Here is a 21,828-nt window from a genome sequence, read left to right on the forward strand (position 1 = left end):
TGAGAAGTTGCTGGCAGGAAGTTGAACATAACTGAGGAGCACTCACTCCCAGTGTATCTAGCTCTCTTTCATCACATGCTTCTCTCTCTGAAATTCCAGAGCCTTTCTTCCATACAGGAGAGACTAGAGATTTTAATTAATCCTTTGCCAAGGCTGTGTGCCCAGCCCCATAAAACACAGAACAACAATTAGAAGGGTCATAAAGTCTTACTTCCCAAACAGCCTCAATTCCCTTATCCATGCCAGTTCCATCTGCACATGTTTACGTTATGCTGGTGCACGTCTCACTTCTCCCAGTTTCTTTTACAGTACTGGATTTCTTAGTCATGCAGCTATTCCTTTTGCTTTTTGTCTTAGGATCAGTAAGTACTCTTGTTCTCTCTTCCGTGTCAACGACAAGTAGTAGACACCTGTTCTAAATTTCTTATTACTTTTGCCGTGAGTTCACTGTCTGGATTAAGCATGCTTATTAAGCAGTTTCGCAACAAGTTCAGCTCCCTACACTTGTCAGATAGACTCCATATGCTTGTTTTCAGCTATACTGCTATTATCAAGCACTTAAAGACTGTCCAGTACTTGAACAAGCTCCATAAAGAGACCACATTCTCAGGCACAGATTTACACTTCCAAAATCCTACCATTTCTCTGACCAGCTCTATCTAGTATTAATTCACATAGGTCTTTGATAACAGAGGATATGACTTTTTAAGAAATTTTCCATTAGATTATCAAAAAGCTTTCAAGAATATCCTATGGACAAAAGCACACTGCTCAAACCGTTACAGTGAACCCACCCCATTAAAATACAATTCTTTTACAGTTCTATCCTACACATTGTATACAAGGGTGTTTTTTTTAAATAAACATCAGCTTGTTAGAGTAGAAATTAATACATACCTATGCCCTTGGGAGTTATACCACTGCGATCCTGAGGATTGACTACCCAGTAATAGTATTTCAGGGTATGCATGACCAAAAGAACTGTCCCAACCCGCCGGATTGCACCATATATGTTAACCGTGCCAATGAACTCAGTAGACAGGTAAGTGTACAGGATCAGCTGAACCTACAACACCCAATCAGGAGATTAAAAATCATTACAGCAAAATTGCAGCACATCAGACAACTGAATTCTTAAATTCCATCTATTAAAATGTCTTAAAGAAATATGAATTTCTCTGCATAGCTCAGTCACAAAGCTCTTGAAACCCTTGCAAACTGATGAAAAATTTCATTTTATTTCTAAAACTATAAGTGCTGTGTTTTTTTTAAGTTGGTCCATGCTCATAGGAGCATGAGTGTATGGTATTCACACAACCACTGATAGCTGAGATAGGAAGGCACCTCTGGAGATCATCGAGCCCAACCTCTTTGTTCACAACAGAGTCGCAGAGAAAGTATTATAGAAAGGTGTATATTTATTATAGGCTTAAACATTTACAAATCTTCTTTCCTTTTTTTTTTCCTAGGAAATAAATGACTTAAATGCTAAAGCTAAATGAAGTTAGTAAGTATTAAACAAATGTTTTACAATGACTTAAACAGTAGCATTTTTAGTGCTGTCTCAGTTTTTGAAATGCAAAACAAACCCTTACAGAGGAGGCCAAAAAACATGGTAGGAAGGTTTCAGGTAGAACTAATTGTAAAGTCTCCATCCAAGCTGTTTGCTCTCAAAGAACATGAATTCACCAAAAGTACTCTGTGGGGAATATATCAATTTCAATGAAGACTTCAAATCTCACACCCAGAACAATGTGTCCTAAAAATTGCTGGTTTTTTGCCAACTAACATATCCAAAATTCCTTCTCAGTCTCCAACACTGACTGGGTGAGGGACTGCAGAAGTCACTCCCAACTCTGCAGGTTTCCAAACTCCCTGAAAACTCTGAGAGACTGCAAAACTTGATAGCTACATGCAGAAAAGCAGAGTCTGAAAACAGTTTCTGCATGATTCCTGCTAGGGATCCAGGACATATAATTCTAGGAGTCCAGGTTTAGTCTCAACACTCCCAAATCAAAAGATATATCATAAGGTATCTTATGCATAAACAATTTTACCTGTGCTGGAATATGAATCCATATTGCAGGATTAAGGAGAACATGATCACACAGCTGCTTCAGTAAGGGCGCCCCATTGTGCAAGTTGCTCAGATATTTCGCAAAGGCAAGGCAAAGTTCTAGTACAGCTCGGGTAACGTGGGCTTTGGAAGACTGTAAAAGAAGATCTGCATAAGGAAGAGCCCTGCAACAGTCTAAGAAAAGTATTTCTCTCAAAAAAAAAAAACCAACAATAATCAAGATTAATGTAAGACATTGAGAAAGATTTGGTTTACCTTTTCTAGGCTATAACCTATCACAAGGAAGCCCTTACAGGAAAGCATCTGTTCTTGCATAGCAATGGAGTTCTTCAACAACTCCATGATAAAAGCCAATAAAGTGGAACTGAAAAATATGTTTTAGTAGAGAAAAATAGTTTTAAAGGGTTACAACAAGACAAAGTATTTCCAAATAAACACTTCCATCACACAGCCCAGAAATAATTTTAACGTGTTACATAAGTGCTCAGATCAGAATTTTTAAAACGAAGAGCAAGACCAAGTTTTGAAAGCTTTAACTTCTTACTTTTAATTAACTTTCTAACTTGAAATTCTGGATTCTGAGATAACTGTGCAATAGCAAAATTCTGAAAAAAAAATTCCTTGCAGAAAGGCAACAGTCAAGCATGTACTTCTCTGCTTTCTATTTAAATTTCAAAATTCTGCAAGATAGGAACAAAAGCAATTCCACTTCCTATTGCTTTCAGATGAGCAAACATTGTAAATATTTTTCTAGACACAGCTTTACTATGGGTTCAAGTTAATTCATTTCTGTACTGCTGCCAAAAGGAATGTTCATGCCCTTTGCCTTGCGTCACAGCACTGCTGCCTATGAATTAAGACCTTAGCTGAAAATCCCACTATGCTCGGCCAGTTTGCAACTGAAACAAATCCCTGACTTGTCACATAGATGCCCAAATCTGAGCCAATTGAAGAGAGGTCCAGGAACATACAACTGGCTGAAGGAACACTGTGACCACCCCTTCTTAGCAACAATATGGATGTAGATCATCTTTTATCAGTCACAAAACTACAATTGCAATGAAACATAGAAAACTACACCAGGATTCTAAAAAGCAGTCCCTTTGCTATTAATTACGCTCTAACGTAAGAGCTCCACCGGTTTCTGTGCCTGGATGTTCAGAAATCAGACTGAGTTGAAGCAGAGTTTAGACCACAGAAAACTCTTGGCAGTAACACTGAGTAACAGTATCTTCCAAAAAGTCTAAATGTAAACAAAACAAAAAAATTCCAGGGAATGACTTCATGTAGCTGAAAAAGTCATCCTTCCTGGAGTTGCTCTTCAAGCCTTCCCCAGCAGATTTTTCCATGACAGGAATAAGCTCAAGAGAATTGTCTGTAATTGTTACACAAATAATTGTGAAGTAGAAATTATGTGTATATTTTGATTCTATTTAGAAACTTCGGTATAAATAAGCACATCACATTGAGGTCCTGCCTGTAACAAGGCCACTTTTCTGTTGTTTCACATAATTCATTGCTGCACAAGACAATTTAAATGACTATGCTCCTTAATAAAGAAGTAATTTACTTAAAAAGAAACAAAGAACAAAACACAGTAAGTACATAGACTCACCAAACAGTTGTGTCAACATGGTCTGATGAATATTGCCTGTAGTCCAACTGTGCAAAGAGAGGGAAAAGTACCTGCACTCCTCCAATGGAGTGTAGGGCACTTTGGATAGAATGCGTTAAGACTGCTTTCACATCCTGACAAAGAAGAATTAAGAAATATTGAAATCTCTTTCAGAAACTGTTAAAAACTGTGTTAGAAAGAGTTTGAAATCTCCTAAATATAAAAATTGTATTATTACCAATTAGAAAAACTGGCTGCCACAGCCACACTAAATTCCCAGTCTGGCTGACCTATTGCTTTAGATACAGTCTACAGTGTAGTTCCTCAGATCAATAGAGGAGGTAGCTTGGAAATTCTAAACCAATTCTTTAGTAATAGAAAAACTCTAGAACACCAGGAAAAGCTTCTGACAAATTAACAGATTAAGGCATTCAAAGCCTAAGGAAGAAAAAGGTATCATATCAACGGGGCAAAGGATGGGAGATAGGTAATATCTGTAGGGGAGTGAACATAAATCAGAAATTAAGAAGGATTATTTCAAAAAAGCTAACAGTCTTTGTAATACTGACATTTTTTTGGTTGTAAATTTGATAAAATATACTTTTTTTCTTTTGATTCCTGTGCATTCACGTTAATTCAAGAAACAGGGTACACAGCAGCAGGGACAACCCCAAAACCCCAACCTATTAACAGATCCCAATCTTGTCCAAAACCTCGTAAAACTTGAGGTTTTAGGTTTTCAAACAGAAATAATTTGTATCCTCAAAATCTATGAAAATGTTGATATACCTGCAGCATGAGGGCATGTGGTGAATGAACAAAAATAGAAGGGTTATCCTTAGGGGATGACTCTAGACACAGCTGTGCATCCGTAGCCCTTGGATTGTACATAAAAGCAATAGCACTGGATAGTTTGCCGTCATACAGCAACAATTTATGATGTTCAGCAAGGAAGAGATCACTTTCTGCCTTGAATTTGAATGTTCCCTGGATTGGGGAGCAGGGTTGAGGAAACAAACAAAAAAAAAAAAAGTAGATTACACATATTGAGAATATGGCCCAGAACACAATTATTGCCAAAAATCGACTACAACATTGCTTCTTCAATCTAGCAACATTTCAGAAAGTCTCATAAAAACAGTGACTCAAAGACAATTTTACAGAATTTAAACTGCAGAATTTTTGACCCATGAAGAGTGACATTGCCAAAATGGTGGGTAATGTAAAAGAAACACATTAGCTAGGAAACAGAGTGACAGTCAGCAATGTTCACTCAGAAGGAACTGATAATTGAGAAGCAGACAGAATAGGAACCATCTTTTTTAGCGTATGTTTGTACAGCTGCTAGGGAATAACATTCTTCAATTAGTGCTCCTCAGGCTACAACAAAACAAATAATAAATCACTGCAGCAAAACTACGCCTCAGCACTAACTTCAGACATGAAAAAAACTGACTAGCACAATCAACTATAAAGCTAAATTTCTAAAACTAATACATCATATTTGATCTGAAGTTTTCATCCTCAGTGAAAAAGTGAACCTAGCCAAAGATCAGTGGTGTCCTCCCTCTCCCAATTACCAACACGGAAATTTTGAACAGTGAACATGAACTTGAATTATTCTTTTAAGAAATGAAATAACTGAATTAATGCTTACTTGTAGTTTGTAAAGTGATACATAGGCTTATAGAAGAAATACAGAAGAGTTTAATAAAAAGATTATATGGGAAGAAGATTTCTCGAAGTACATAGAGGTGTCACAACATTCTTAAAACCCACCATAAAGAGTCTTATCAGAATTAATCTCCAGAAATTTTATAGTAAATTCTAAGATACCTTATATCCCAAACCAAGCTGATAAATGGCAAAGATCTGAGCAGCATTGAGAGCCTCACTAAACAGGTAAACTGATGTCATTTGCCCACAAAACACTCGATTGGCATCTGCTGTTTCTGAAGAACCCAGGAAACATTTGTCAAAAGTCTGAAAATGAAACAGAACCCAGTAACAGGGTTTAATATACACTATGCAAGCAAATTATGCAAAGAAGATGTATATTACAAGGAATATAATTTTTACATAAACAAGCATTTGAGGGTCTCAGCAGACACATATTTTAAGTTCTTATATGTATAAAAGCAGAATCTACTCCTCTACCAAGAAGCTGTTGATTTTATTTCAACATTTCTTAAAAAGGTATAAAATGGGGGAGGTTTATTAAAAAAAATGGCAAAGGATATCTATGTAATCCATTCAAGATGATCAACTATAGACATTAGTATACAGGGATTACTTACATCACTGGTGTTGACAAACCATGTTATTTCTCCATAAGACGCCAGTTCCCCATTCACATAACATCGAAGTTCACTATTCTTCCAGCGATTATAGATGTGCACTATAGTAACCATATACCACTAAATGATAAGAAAATAATTGATATAATACTATAGACACTCAAAATGGCTTATGCATTAAAGTGGGACATAGTAGAACAAATTCAACTATTTATGTGAATTAAATTAAGACCGAAAGATTTATTTTAAGTAGAAGAGATTAAGTTATTGGTGAGTTTTCTTGCATAGCTATGTCAAAGCATAATATGCCATTTTGCTACAAAAAGCAGACACAGAAGCTTAAAAGATATTTATAGCATAGAACTCAAAAAATCTTCATGGCAATGCTGAACCATATCTACACTGAAACCATGGTGTAAATAAGTCCCAAGTTGGATTACTCTTAGCATGATGGACTACTGCAAATGTTGTCATTCCAAAGAGCAAGGATGGCTCCAGACTGAAGACTTTCAAAGGCTGTACATGTCAAATTATCACAAACAGAATCCATATTTACAGCAAGGGATTACTGATAAGGAATTCCTGAGGAGGCCTGTTCTCCCACAAAAATGTTTACACCAGTTGCTCTAAAAACATTAGCAGAATACCTAGTTGAAAAAGGAAACATTTTCAACATAGTATAATACTAAGTCGTCGAGCAGCCTTGAACATCAGCAATAAAATCAACTAATATTTTATAATTCTTACCTTTGAAAAAATACATTGAATAAAGCACCAAATGCAAGATGACAATTTTATGGATAAACTGAATGAACATGAAGTATAATATACTTTCAACGTTGAATCTGTTGTTCTCCCACATGTAAGATGACCAAACTCCTACGAATGGTCCTAGCTGGATTAAGAAAACTAAATGTGGCTTAGTAATCTCGCTTTCTTAAAATAACACTGAATTTGTCCACATGAAGAAAGAGGAGCCTTAGCAAAACCCTTTAGGAAAAGGAGAAGAGAATGTCTGGAGGTAGGAGAAAACACAGTATAAACAGAGAAGTTAAAAATCACAAGCCTTTTAACTTCCAAGCTGTGTATATGTACTAAAAGTCCTCCAAGAATTTACACAAGTCTCAAATTCATAAAACTTCTAGTAAACTGCATTTTCCAGCTCTTTCTTATACATTTCATAAGTAAAATCAAAAAGAAGTAAGAATTCTGAACACAAATTTGTTTTGCTCATTCCAGTATAACTGTTGTTCTACAGAAAGAACACTACAGAAAGAACATTTTTAAATTCATGAAACTGAAAGGTTTTATTATTTTTACTCACCTTTTGTGGCTTGAAATCAAATTTTACACAATGCTGGAAACCTTTTCCCTTTGATTTTATGGATGTTACAATCAAGCAGCCACCAACAAAGTGAGCAGAATAACCAAGTCCTTTGTTTGTTCGAAAACTAACAAATTAGAACAAAATCAACACATAAGCAAATGGAAGCAGAAATCATTGAACACTCAATAGAAAGTGAAAATCAGAAATACGGTTTTACATAATACTTACCAATATAAGTAAGGCTTATCCTTATCCACATTGATATTATTTACTGGATCCATCCTTAGCCAAGTGTGGAAAGTAAATCCATTCTGGTATGGCCACTTGGCTATAGGAGGTAAGGCAATAGCCTAAAGAAAGCAAGAAGTTATTCACGTAGAAAGATCTACGTCACAATAGTAACAGTACACAGCTTAAGATACACACTACAAATGTATACTGATATACAGATATACACTACAAATGTGTACAGTTTCTATATACTAAAAAACTTGGTCTAACTCCTGTGCTTTATGTACTCCATTGTTAAAATATTTAATTAATCTAAATATTTAAAAACTGGTCTTTATATCTCAAAGATTATTAACAGTAACCTACACTTCAAAAAGTAAAAGCGTTAGTGGAAGTCTTACAGCACAAAAACTCCTCAAAATGCAAATTCAAGTTGATTTGGTTTTGTGGTAGCCTGACAGAATAATCACATTTCTAAACTTATTTTCACCTAGTATTGGTATTCAGGAAAATAACTGATTATGAAAAGAAGTTGGTCACAAAAACAGAATCATACACATTTCACTTAAGAGATTCTTTTCTCTTTTGAAACTCATATGCATGTAGCCTTCAAGTTAGAATACAACAGATTTACAAACTTTCTTAGAAGAAAGGTAATACAATCCCCACCAGCCAAAATCCTCATATCAAACACTGTGTTTAGGTTAGTTCTAAAGTTCTTAAGTTATAAACTGTGTGGCAGGACCCTAGGACCCTTTGTTTCAAACAGTCTGGTTTTATTGTGTGCACTTTGGGGGGTTTTCGGAGTTTTGTTTTTGGGTTTGTTTTTTTTTAACATTACCATTAACTTTCCACTGTTTTGCTGCACAGATTTGTAATACCCACTTCAACTAAGACTGCCATAACCTCTGATCAAAGATGCTGTCCAGATGATCAATACCAATGAACAAAAAAACATCAAAGAACTTGAGTGTCGCCAGACTCCTTATTATGCTCTCACGCTCCGTTCAGCTATCCCTGTCCAAACAAAATGCTATAAATCCTTCTTTATACCAGCTAACTAATCAGTCTGCATGTCTCTGAGCCCAACTTTTGCAAACTGGTAGCACTATCATTTGGTTTAACTCACAATGGATCTTGGAGTAATTATATTAAATACTTAATTTCTAAGACTTCATAATGTAAAAATATATAAGGATGTTCACATTCAGGTTACTGAGGCACTCCAATATCACGTACAGTTCATGCATTCAACACAATTATTAGAAGTGCAGAAACAGTACATGAGGAGCCAAAAAGAACAAAAACATGTCTGTCTATTGCCAAGTTCTATTTCATGTGATAAACAAAGATGCCAATTACTAAAAAAATTCTTCTGCAGTTATCATTCCAAAAAATTCATTATGTCATAAAGCTGGTGAAATTTAGTCTCAAGCCACCGAGGCAGAAAGCTAATGGATTTATGTGAACAAAAATGTAATGAGTCATCTGGTACATCTTACCCAAATCTTATTCTGAATTAAGCATGACAATTTTAACATACTATTTCATTCAACCATTTTAGGAGTAAAAGTGTTGATATGTGTAAAATCCTACAGAAGATTCTGCACAGAGTTTTCCAACTACCTATTTCATTTTAAATTGTTTTTCAAGTGAACACCACAGAACTTCAAAATTAATCACTCATCTGAACAATTATGAGAAAAGTAATCATAGTGAAATTTAATACTCTCTCATGATTATTCAGCCTATACATGTCTAGGATCCGTTTTCTCAGCAAATTCTTATAAGCAATATATGTTATCACATCAACTGATCATTAAAAGAACAAACAAATGCTGCAAATATGGCCACTTCAAGTTCAACACTTTCTGTGGTTTCACTAGCAAATATTTCCACATGTAAGGCTGCATTGGGCTTGCATGGCAAGGTTTTGGTAGCAGAGGTGGCTACAGGGGTGGCTTCTGTGAGAAGATGCCAGAAGCTTCCCCCATGCCCAACAGAGCTAGCTCCGAGATGGACCCACCACTGGCCAAAGCTGAACCTCTGTGATAACGTATTTAAGAAGGCAGAGGGGAAACTACTGTGCAACAGCAGATGGAAGACAGGAGTGAGAATATCTGAAAGAAACAACTCTGCAGTCAACAAGGTCAGTGAAGGAAGGGGAGGAGATGGCTCTAGGCACTGGAGCAGAGATTACTCTGCAGCCTATGAAGACCATGGCGAGACAGGCTGTCCCTCTGCAGCCCGTGGAACTAAGCAGCTGAGCAGATATCTACCTGCAAGCCATGGAAGGCCCCACACTGGAGCAGGTGGATGTGCCCAAAAGAGGCTGTGACCCTGTGGGAAACCCACACTGCAGTAGATTCCTGGCAGGACCTGTGGCCCCACGGAGAGGAAAGCCTGCACTGGAGCAGGTTTGCTGGCAGGCCTTGTGACCCCATGGGGGACCCACACTGGAGCAGTCTGCTCCTGAGAGACTGCACCCCATGGAAAGAGCCCACACTGGAACAGTTCATGAAGAACTGCAGTCCACGGAAAAGGACCCACATTAGACAAGTTTGTGGAGGACTATCTCTGATGGGTGGGACCCCACACCAGAGCAGGGGAAGGGTGTGAGGAGGAAGGAGCACCCAAGACAACATGTGATGAACTAACTGCCATCCCCATTCACCATCCCCCTGTACCACTCAAGGGGAGGAGGCAGAGCAAATGCGAGTGGAGTTGAGCCCAGAAAGAAGGGAGGGGTTGGGGGGAAGTGTTCTAATATTTATTTTTTAATTCTCATTACCCTGCCCTGTCTTGATCGGCAATAAATTAATTTCCCCAAGTTGAGTCTCTTTTACTCATGACAGGAATTGGTGAGCGCTCTCTCCCTGTCCTCACCTCAACCCACAAATCTTTCATTGTATTCTCTCTCCCCTGTCCAACTGAGAAAGGGGAGAGATAGAGTGGCTTGCTGGGCACCTGGCGTCCAGCCAAGGTCAACCCCACCACAAGGCCACTCTCACACATATTGTATATGAACATAAGCACCATTCCCACAGAAACAGGACAGTAAAAAGCAGGCAGATTTTCCTTGCAACAAGATTTAACTGAACAGTCTGGGAAGAAAAAAAAAAAAGCCTCATTTACATCCATTCTTTATGTAATAGTATTTGTCCTTCTAGAGTGATAATGCACATTTATTATAAGCATGACTACTTAGGCATAATGTAGGTGTCAGGCAGAGAAAAAAATTTGGTTAAAATTCTAAGTCTATGACAATGACAAATGAGACAAAAGAAAATCACAAATTAAAATAACCAATGACCATAATAGAACAACAGACCAACAAACAAGAGACTTGAAATATCTACATACTGCAGCACTTTTTCCTGGAAAGTTGAAGAAGGCATCAGGTCCATACTTCTGAGGCATGTGTTTTAACACAGACAGTAACTTCCCAGCATGTGGTGGCTGACAAAGAGAATTACTACACTTGTAAATAAATAAAACACACCTGTAAGAAAGCAGAAACTATACACACAAAAAATTAATTTTGACAAATTTTCACACATTTTAAAGCTTTGCACATGGTTGAGTATTATTCTGGTAAGACACTTAACACTCAAACAACATTAACAAAGTCATGGATCCCTTCACACAATATGCATTAGGTGCACTGAAACACAGTTAATCAGGTAACTGAATTAAGGACTCAAAGGCCAGAGACACTTTCATCCAGCATAAATTAAACTGACCCTGAATGTTGGTTCCTCCCTCTACCTGTTCATTCCCATCAGTGCTACCATTTGAGTGGATCTGCAATGAGCTAAAGAAAATTAACTGATCCAGCTGGAAACCAGTTTAGGGGAAACAAATGCAAACCCCCATTTTCAGTTACAGCAGTCTTGGATGTGGCTGCATGAGACCTGTGCCAGCACAAGGGAGATGGAAAATACTTAGCAAAAGGGAGAGGGAGGATCAGCAGACAGAATTATTTTCATCAGGACTACAGTCATACACTAAAGTGTCTTTGGTCACACATATCCCTTCATTTAAGTTCATGGAGAAATATTCAAGTCTCAAGGGTAGTTTGGAGCACCTAAACTGAGTGCTCAGGGTAAATACTTAACACTTGCCCACCACCACCCTAATTTTGCATCGGTTTTGTTGTAATACTCAGCAAAAAAAACTATAAACTTCAAATCAAGTACATGAGGTCACAACAGTACAGCAAATACTGGTCATAGTGACAGAACAATTTTGTGCATCTTCTTTTACCACTTTATAACTTTACAGTAGATCTATTTTTAAACCACAATTTTACATTCATGATCTTTTCCTGAAAGTGCACTTTTTCCCCCTCTTCTAATGGATCATGCAATGCTCAGTTTTCAGAGGGTGAATGTTTACAAGTATTTTAAATGTACCAAAATTATAGTCAGATAAACAGTGCTTCATGAATCTATATTAAAATTGAGGATGAAACACTGAACTGCTTAGATGTCTTCAGCACTGTAGAATTCAACCAGGTAATATCTGTTGTAGCCAAATACTTTGTATCTTTACAGCGCTGCTGATGTTAAGATTTATGGAGTTGTGCAACTCCTTAGCAATGCAACCATGGCATTTTTCTCTTCCTTTTCTCTATATTTAGTTTTTAATAAAGAAAGGAAATTAAATGCAAATAGCAGAGAGACAGGAAATGAAAAAGTTAATGTTATGAAGAGACAACTTTAATTCATCTATGGTTAAATATACTCTGTATGTTCAATTATTAAGTTTAAACCCTCTGTTAAGTTTAGAGTATTTTTACTTGAGCAAGTTAAGATCTGCAAAGTTTTTGTTATTTCAAAGGGTCTTTTAAAAAATTTTATATTACTTGTGCATACTGGCTTTTATAGTGAAAGCATTTTTTTTATTATTTGACATTGTGCTACCCTTCCCTACACTAGGTAGACTATTTAGACATAACAGGGGCTGAATTAAAATTCAAAGCAGTTAAAATTATTGTTTTCCAGGAATTGGAAACTATTCTAACAATGTGTTTGTGTTAAAGAAAACTTCATCCAGTGGCCTCTACAACATACAAATTTTTAGTTTAGGAAAGGAGGTTCTCAACATTAAAAGGAGACCCTCTTCTCACTTTGTAATTCACACAGGAGCAGGAGAAAGCACAGGATATAATTTTTCAGCTGGAGTTCATTTCAATTTCTGCCATAAATTTTCACTTCCTTAGCAAGGTAATTTTTTTTCAATCTTCAGGTAAAGAACAACAAGTGTGAAAATAGGAGCACACTGAACTGCCACTGTAGACACTTTTTTAATTTCTCTCTTTTGTCTTCAAAAAAATTTAATCCTTTTTCCTTCAAGTTTCACATAACTGGATTTACAAGCTTAGAGTCAACATATTATTCCCAGGTGTTCAAAAAGACCAATCTGATCTGTAGATCCAGGAGGAAATTTAATTTCATCACTATTCTACTCTCTGTATTTTAATTGCTTGCAAGTAAAAAGATGCATTGATATAATACCAAAAAACATCCTATATTTCTTGGTACATTTAAAATTTGTTTATTATAAAGGTTATCAAATAACCTTTTAAGTTACGAGCATTAGGAAAAATACAAGCAACACCACAAAAATGCTTTCAATTTTGTGTTTTCTTTTACCCATCTCCCTTTTTCTCCTTGAAGCTTGCTGAAGAATAACTTTAGTTCTCGAACTGTCAGGTTATAGCTAGCCAACACACCCAGCATATCCACTAAGAGATCTGAAAAGGAAAAGAACAGAAATGTAATCACTTGATAAAATGCAATGTCTAATTTCTATCACTTAATTAAATGTTTCCATGATATTTTACATTAAAGGAATACAGTTTGAGTCAGACACTAGGTGAAACCATACCTGCAATCATGTTGTCAGCTCTATCAATCCTCTTGAGTACTTGTTCAACGAGCCCCACTTCTGTGCATGCTTGTAGATTGCGTATACTTTTCTTCAAGATTGCTGTAAACATGCTCCACACCTCAGCCTGGCAGGTGATGTCACACTTGTCCAGCAAGTCTACCATGCAGGTTATGCCTTCTCCTTCTTGGATGATGAAGTTCATTTCCAAGTCAAAGCGGCCCCCAACAAGCTTTCAGACAAAAGATTTTAAGAAAACCTTAAGACAAAGATATCAAAGTACCATTCCAAGTTTGAGGTTATTTATTCTGCAAGAAGCAAGCTATGAAAGACATAAGCTAAAAAACCCATAATGAGGCCAGTATCAATATATCACTTATTCTTCCTCTGTTTCAAGTTCTGTTGAGTAACTTCAACAAAGTTGCTCCTAAGGTGTCACCTACTATCAGACAATTGCTGCAGAACAACATTTGGGTAGCTTAAGATACAGATGTCCTGAGCTACCCCACACAGCCGAGAAGTGAAGAGGCCAAGAGAGTGCTCTAAAACAGGGTGAGAGTGCCAAGTCAGCTAAGATACCTTAAATGACCTGGACTGGCCCTAAAAGCTTTCCTTTGCATGTGCTTAACACACCTCAAGTAAGAGGGCAATTCTAGCCAGAAAGAGCTGATGCACATCAGAAATATTACCACTTACAAACACTTAAGAGTCATTCCTGAGATACTGAATAAAGCTGGTTAAGTATTAACTGCCAGTTTCATTAGTAGCCACAGATATTAAAAGGAAGCAAAGGACTGCTATGTTTGTATGAACGTGAAACAGCACCACTGTTTGAAGCCTTTGACTATGCTACAGCTAAGGCACTTAAATCCTGTAATATTTCAAGTCTCCTAGATGCAGGCTTTGTTTGAACATACAGTGAGTAACCAAGTACATATGCATGTGCCAAGGAGGTGGAGGTGGGGAAAGGAAATAACCTACTTCGTTCTCATTTGTGTACTCAACAAAATAACAATTCCACTTGAAGGAAAGGGATTGTACTAACCTAACTCCTCTACTTCAATTCCCTCCATCCATTTTTTAAACTTCTCTTGGACTTTAGAACTACATTAACCTTAAAAATGTGTCATGCTTGCCAAAATACCTATTACACACCATCATACAAATAGCAATTCAGATCGCACTGACTCAAACAATCAAAATGGACTCATGATCAAAAGTATCTCAGCTCATTCGCACTGCTACAAGTTTGTCTAACAAAAGACATCATTTCGGTCCTACATGGTGTTCCTCTCACAAGCTTTCAGTACTGTCACTTGAAGTCACACCATGTAAAAACTGTCCCAAAATACATATAATAACTTGCTCCTGTATTAGCTCCAACAGCTTCTCTCAGCTAGTCAGGATCTGAAGATAAACTTACCCAATGGAACAGAATATACACTCTTCATTAACTACTGAAATTACCATACATTTTCTTCAAGTGTCTAAATCTTGTCATTGAAGAAGCAATCCTTGGTCTTCAGGGTATAAATCAGTAATGCCAAACACCACAAGAAGCAGAGAAAGTTACTGCTTTTATGACAGAATAGACAATGTCTCATGGCAACAATTTCTAAACAGTAATTTACACTTTTCCATTTTCTCCCCTCTTGGTCATGAAAAATAATTACACAATTTTCTATCAGATGCTTCCTTAATATCTAGGGAAATCGCAGGAACTGAATGGGGAGACTTGAATTATATTCCCAGCTTCTCTATATCAACTCATGCTGTCAACTCAAACAAATCTATCAAGTCATTATCATTCTCCAAGCCTCAGTTTTCCCCTTCCATAAGATGGAGCAGAGGCCTACCTCAAGAAAGCTCCATAAGGTAGAATTCAAGGGAGAATGCTGAGCAGAATGGATTAACACAGCATTATCACAAACAACTGCAATGAAAAAAGTACACACACACCCTTAAAAACCCTGAACAAAATGTTTGGAAATGTAAAATACATAACCAATGTAACAGTTTATTTTACACTAATGTTATCACCCTTTACAAAACTGAGGTATTCCTCAAGAAGCCACTCTCTCTCTCACCATCAAGTTAAGAAACAAAGAAAATACTTCATTCTGTGTACAGACAGAATAGCTGAAGGTTAAAATCTAGCCACGAACCACCTGCTAATTCTTAACAAGAAATTCAACTCTTCATGCATTTGGTTTTAACTATCTGCCAACCATCAATTATCACACCAAAACCATATACAGCAACTAGAGGTGACCTTACCTTCACCCTATAGTCTACACCACCAATCTTTCATTTTTGGCTAGATACACTATTATCAGTAACCACCCATCCAGGAAGCTGTCAAATTAGGTTTCCAATCTAATCTGCAAACATAAACATTTCAGCAAGTACATTTAGGAAATATTATGCTATGGTAGAAATAATTACCATTTTAACATTTCTTTAAGGGAAGTGAGGACAAAAAAATTGACAGAGAAAGCAATATACCAAAGGCACAGTGCAGTTGATGTACTATATGTATGCATACCCATTAGATACACATAAGCACACACACACCCCACAGTATGTCATATTAACCCTTTCTAATAATGATTTGAAACTGATCAACCTTCAAAACACAAATTTGTTTCCAATGACAGGGATCATAATCCAGGTCCATGCATTGGCTAGTTATTATCTGTGCTGCAGTAATGGCTGTGCACAGCAAAATGTAATCTTCCCAAATGTCACAGTAAGTTATGAATATCTGAGCAGCTTAATGCACCTTACTAGCCATGAAGTGTGAGAATGTAATCTTATTACCTTTTTTATGGTTGTATTTTTTTGAATAATGTAGCCTTTGAACTGATGTATAGTCTTTCCTTGCACTTCAGCATGATTTGGTCTCTTATGTCGCACAGTACATTTTTCAAAATTCTCCAATTCAACTTATTTTAAGTCCTGTGTTGAGCTGCATAAACAATCTTTATAGCAACCTACAGGGTGGCATAACGTTTTCTTTCTTCAGCGTGTAGATTTAAGTATAAGCTTACAGGAATGGTTTTAAAGGGCAGTATTCAATGTATTCAGAAACATCCTCACAAATTTTACATTTTGCCTGTTATATTTACCTTTGAAAAATATATAAGCTAAACCAATACCTAAAACTTTTTGGTAAAATGTTTCTACATTTAGCTGATTGAAAGCAGGGAAAATACCGCACAGCAATTTCTATCTACACATTCAGAGAGTGTGGGTTGGGGGTTTTTTACCCCCTTAGAGAACCAAATTAATGAGAAGTCAACATAATAGCATTAATGTTAAGTATAAAATAGCACTACCTCACTTCTAAATAGAAACAAAAAGCCAATTTAAACACAGCAAGCCTCTCTTTGCCTTAAGTCTTTTATCTAATAAAATGGGAGAAGTGATCCAAAATATAAAAGAGATAGTGCACTCTTTGGGTGAGCAACTGCCAAACTACAGCATGCAGAAAATGGCTCAGAATAAACACAGTCAAGGTCCACTTCACTGAAAGGTCATGATCTGGATTATGAATCTATTTTAAAGTAATTTGTCCCAGTGACAGATATAAAATATTTCAAAAACCTCTAAGAAAACATGAGGGATTGTATTTCAATGAACTACAACAGAAAAAGAGAAATCAAGTCAAGACCATAATCAGCATTACTCCTGGAAAACCCAACCTTGCTATACCTGGGAGAACTACAGGGCTCTATCTCCACAGTTTTAGCACAAACCTCAAAAAAAAACCTTCACTTCTGCAGAGTTTCCTCATCCTTCTGGTTACTAGATAACCTACACATCAAGACAAACGTACTTGTTTTGTCCACTAAAGCCAGAATGAAACAACTATTAACCAGGCAAAACGCAATGTCACTTTTCCTCAAGATGTTGACCTTGTGACCTCAGAATTGTTTCTTTAGTATGTCCAAAACTATTATGGTTAATGCCTATCCAATGGAAAATGCCTATCCCATGAAGGAAAAAAAAGAAAAATGCAGTCAAACAGGTCAGCTCTATCTCAGTGAAAATTTCAGAATCCTAGAACAGTTTGGGTTGGAAGGGACCTTAAAGATCACCTAATTCCAACCCCCTGCCACGTGCAGGGACACCTTCCACCAGCCCAGGTTGCTCAGTGCCCCATCCAGCCTGGCCCTGAGCCCTGCCAGGGATGGGGCACCCACAGCTGCTCTGGACAGCCTGGGCCAGTGTCTCACCACCTGCACAGTAAAGAATTTCTTCCCAATATCTCATCTAAATCTACCCTCTTTCAGTTTAAAGCCATTCCCCCTTGCCCTATCGTTATTTGCCCTGCTGAAAAGTCCATCCCCATCTTTCCTGTACGCCCCTTTAGGCGCTGGCAGGCTGCTCTAAGGTCTCCCCAGAGCCTGCTCTTCTCCAGGCTAAAGGGCCCCAATTCTCTCAGCCTGTCCTCATACAGGAGGTGCTCCAGCCCTCTGACCATCCTCGTGGCCCTCCTCTGGACCTACTCGTGCTGGTCCATGGCTTCCTCATGTTGGGGCCCCCCAGAGCTGAACGCAGTACTCCAGGTGGGGTCTCCCCAGAGCAGAGAAGGGCAGAATCGCCTCCCTCGACCTGCTGATCACATTTCTTTTGATGCAAACCAGGATGCAGTTGGTTTTCTGGGCTGCTGGCACACATAAGAACCCACAAAGATGTGTGTGCAAACCTGGTAACTGCCTGAAATCCTCTGTTTATAAGAGTAAGGTACTTCTACAAGATCCACATCAAGAAAAATGTGCTGAAGCTAAACCAGTTGCTATTTCAAGAATTAAAGGTTTGATATATACCCCACATTTTACCTCTGTTCACAAAATTGCTATGCTATCCAAAATGGTCCTGTTCTTAATGCAATTGTACATTATGTCAGTCGACCCAAGGATTTAAAAAAAAAAAAAACAAAAACCACACCACAAAACCAAAAACAAACAACAACAAAAAAATGTTTTTCATCCCTCAATGACAAAATCTGATAGCAGCTTCTGGAAAACACAAGCACAAAAAAGATGGATTCATTTTAGCCATCATGCTTCTGAGCAACAATAAACGTAATATTCTTTGCCCACATTTATCTTCCACCAAAGTAATAACCCACCTCCTGGACTCCATTCCCTTTTATGTATTCAGAAACTAAAACCAAATTTATTGATCATCAAAAATACATGCCAAAGATTTCAAAGTATAAGAACCAAAATTTCTTTAGGGTCAGGATCTCACAGGATCAGAAGTGATCCTAAGCCAGTCAAATCCCCTGAGGGGACACAAACGGTAAAAAGTCAACACTGTGGTACATGTTCTGGGTGTGATAAAAAGATGGTTCTGATTTGGAAAGGCCTCCACAGACAACAAGGGCAAAAAGGTGGGGGGGGGGGGGAAAAGAGTAACTCAAACATAGTGATTAGCAGCAATCCATTCTCTGCCCCTCACCCCCTCCTTTTCCACATAGTCTTCTCTAGCACCAACACAACACTTGGAGGTAAAAACATATTAAAATTTAACTCTTAAGAGGAGATATTAGGCAGGAAAGCCTGTTGATAGTTTGGGTAAGTATATGAAATAGTAACATTAGCAGGAATGTCAAGTTAGTGAAAACATGAAAACGTGACAAAACAGGGCTCAGGCCCAGAGAGGCTATAGGGAGGTAAATAAGAGACAGAAAAAGGTTGGATGTCAACTTTTTTTTCTTCAATATATTGCCATTATGTCAACCATAATGCAACAGAAAAACTAAACAAAGTACAAGTAACATGAAAGGTAAGGTCATAACCTTCCAGCAAGACCTAGATGATTTTTCATTTGCTACCTTCACTCAAAGTTTAAAGTAACATGAGACCAGCAAGTGACCAGAAGGAAAGATTCTATTCCAGCCTCCTCCATAAGCATCCTCTTTAATCTTGCTCCAACTTTGGATTTACTTTTTTCCATGTTCAAAAAAACTCTAAAATAAAAACAACTCAGAAAACCCCAAAACAATCAAAGAGCAAACAGGTATTTCTTGAGTGGAAAACCACAAACATTTCCTGCTGATATATCAGGCTCAAGTCAGCAGTTCCACCTCATCCAACAGTACCCAACAGTTACACTACAAAAAAAAGAATATTAATAGTACTCATCTCTTCTGTTTTTTAAGGGAAAAAAGAAACAGACAGAAGTACATTTTCTTCTTAATTAGCTGCTGTCTCTCCTCTTGTCAAGTTCCTAACAAAGCCTACACCTTCGTTTACCTGGCAAATTGGAAAGGTCCATTTTAAACCAGGCACATCAGTAGTGGCATTGCAGAACACTGCACCCACTTTCACCTTGATGCTTTCTGATGATTCTGTTCAATACTGTTATTAACTATCATCAAAGCTGGATCATTCAGGAAAAGAATCATTCCCATTGCTTCCCTTCATAGTGATGTACCATGAACACTCTATATTAAAATAAAATTTCTTCAAATCTGGTTCTGGTTTGGAAATTACCTAAACGTAAATCTAAGCACCCACAAGGTGTTAAGAGTCTACTACTGCCACCTAATGTTGTATCTGAAACCATTAACTCAGTACTACACATTTTTAAGATAGTGTCTCAGCACAGTATATTTCTCTTCCTCCACAAGACAGCTTTGTATCAGCAGCTTATACCTCATGCTCTGTCACAAAGAAGAAGAAAGCTGTATCCCTGGAAATACAACTGGATAAGATTTCAAATTAGCAGAAAAGTTTACATTTAAGTATTGATTGTATAAAATAACCAGGGTTTCTTCAACTTGGCAATTGCTGACTACAAAAGGCACACAACTTACCTAATTTACACGTGAAAGAGTAGCAAATATCCCCTATCCGGTTAAGCTGAGACATAGAACAGTTCATTAAAACGGCACAGAGCTAAGTCTATGTATATGTTAAAATGACTCTGCCAAAATAACAAATTTAAAAAAAAAATCAAAATTCTTGTCCAGGTAGGTAAAATACATCTGAAGCATCCTTATGGTGGGGGACATTTGCCTACAGGTTTCTCCTTCCTAACAGGAGGGGGAAGGAAAAAAAAAAACAAACAACCACCAAACCCACAAACCTGTTTTAAAAGATAATTATGCTGTTATCAATGATGCTGTATTTACCCTAGCTAATAATCTCATATTTTCACTCTGGTTACACACACTTTTTTACATCAAATTAGTTCACTAGCACAACTAGTTCAGTTTGCAGTGTGCAGTTAAGCCCAGTGCAAGCAAAGCAATGCAAACAAGCATTAGCTCTACACAATGTATTTAAACACAGAGGCAGGGGCAGCAGCACGATGAATTTCAAATTTTATACAGTTCTGGTTTTAATATATTTTAGAAAAAGCTTTTAGAAGTTTTTTTTAAAAGTATGTACCAAAAAACAAAATTCAATCTCTACCTTACAAAAGGAACAATCCCAGTTTTAAGTGAAATTACCAAAGTTAAATTTGATCCTACAAAAACAAATTTCAAAAGACAAAAAAACCAAAAAAACTACATTTTTTTTTTATCAGTTTCGTGTCCCTTAAAAAAATTATCTTAGTACAAACAGTTCAAATTAAAAACAAATACCACACTTGAATTCAAGAAAGTTACAGCACTCCATACCATCTTGCACAGTGTTTCTGTCATCCCTTTTGGAAATTCAACAAGGGATTCCAAAAATGAAAGATGTATTCAAGTCCAATATTAAGAATTTTACCTCTCTCCCAATCTTTACTGACCCATCAAGGAGGTGGGACAGCTGATATAAGAAGAAAGTTTGCCAAGAACATGACAAATTGTGAGAACCAGGGGCCCAGGGAACCACGCTCTGACACAGACTGAACAGCAAATACACGCTGCAAACCTGCAGGCCACTGGACAAGTTCAGAGAATAAAACTGGAGACAGTATCAAACTTATTCTCTACCAGCTTTTGTCTAAAGCACAACACTGAACAGAGAGACGAGACCCTTTGCTCCTGAGGGACACTATGTGACTATAAGCTTTATTTCAAATCCCTGAGGAAACAAAGGACTACCAAGTTGATTTTTTGCAAATCAAACAATTTCAAGGCAAAATTTTAACACACTCCAAAGAGTGGCTAAAGGCGTATTTACAAAACCTGGCTGTTTTCAGAATTTGGCTTATATTATAAATCTCAATAGATACTAACATAGATATATACTATATTTAAATCCAGCTGAAATTCCTATCTTTCCAGCATCTGTATTAATAGCATTAAATTCTGCTTTTGTATTAATTAACTTTTCTCAGTGTACCTTAACCTGTGATACTGTTTAAGACATAAAAGAAAGATATGACTCCAAGAGATGGTTTAATAATATGCAAATTTGCAGCTCCACACAGGAAATGA

At 37.2% G+C, this 21,828-nt stretch overlaps 1 protein-coding gene across 4 annotated transcripts in view; it reads right to left on the reverse strand.

Annotated features, from left to right (window-relative positions):
• The window catches only part of LRBA (LPS responsive beige-like anchor protein), a 412,366-nt gene that overhangs the window by 356,964 nt on the left and 33,574 nt on the right, over positions 1–21,828 (reverse strand). For all 4 annotated transcript variants that reach the window (XM_040582452.1, XM_040582440.1, XM_040582445.1 and 1 more), the window contains exons 3-14: positions 13,440–13,671; positions 13,205–13,305; positions 10,911–11,006; positions 7,545–7,666; positions 7,314–7,440; positions 5,990–6,109; positions 5,529–5,675; positions 4,482–4,679; positions 3,693–3,826; positions 2,333–2,441; positions 2,058–2,210; positions 898–1,066 (exon numbers count right to left, since the gene is read on the reverse strand). In XM_040582452.1, coding sequence (XP_040438386.1) covers positions 898–1,066; positions 2,058–2,210; positions 2,333–2,441; positions 3,693–3,826; positions 4,482–4,679; positions 5,529–5,675; positions 5,990–6,109; positions 7,314–7,440; positions 7,545–7,666; positions 10,911–11,006; positions 13,205–13,305; positions 13,440–13,671 — 1,708 coding nt within the window. The remainder of the gene's footprint in view (positions 1–897; positions 1,067–2,057; positions 2,211–2,332; positions 2,442–3,692; positions 3,827–4,481; positions 4,680–5,528; positions 5,676–5,989; positions 6,110–7,313; positions 7,441–7,544; positions 7,667–10,910; positions 11,007–13,204; positions 13,306–13,439; positions 13,672–21,828) is intronic.

The sequence above is a fragment of the Falco naumanni genome, chromosome 1 (assembly GCF_017639655.2).
Source record: "Falco naumanni isolate bFalNau1 chromosome 1, bFalNau1.pat, whole genome shotgun sequence".
NCBI classification, from domain to species: Eukaryota; Metazoa; Chordata; class Aves; order Falconiformes; family Falconidae; genus Falco; species Falco naumanni.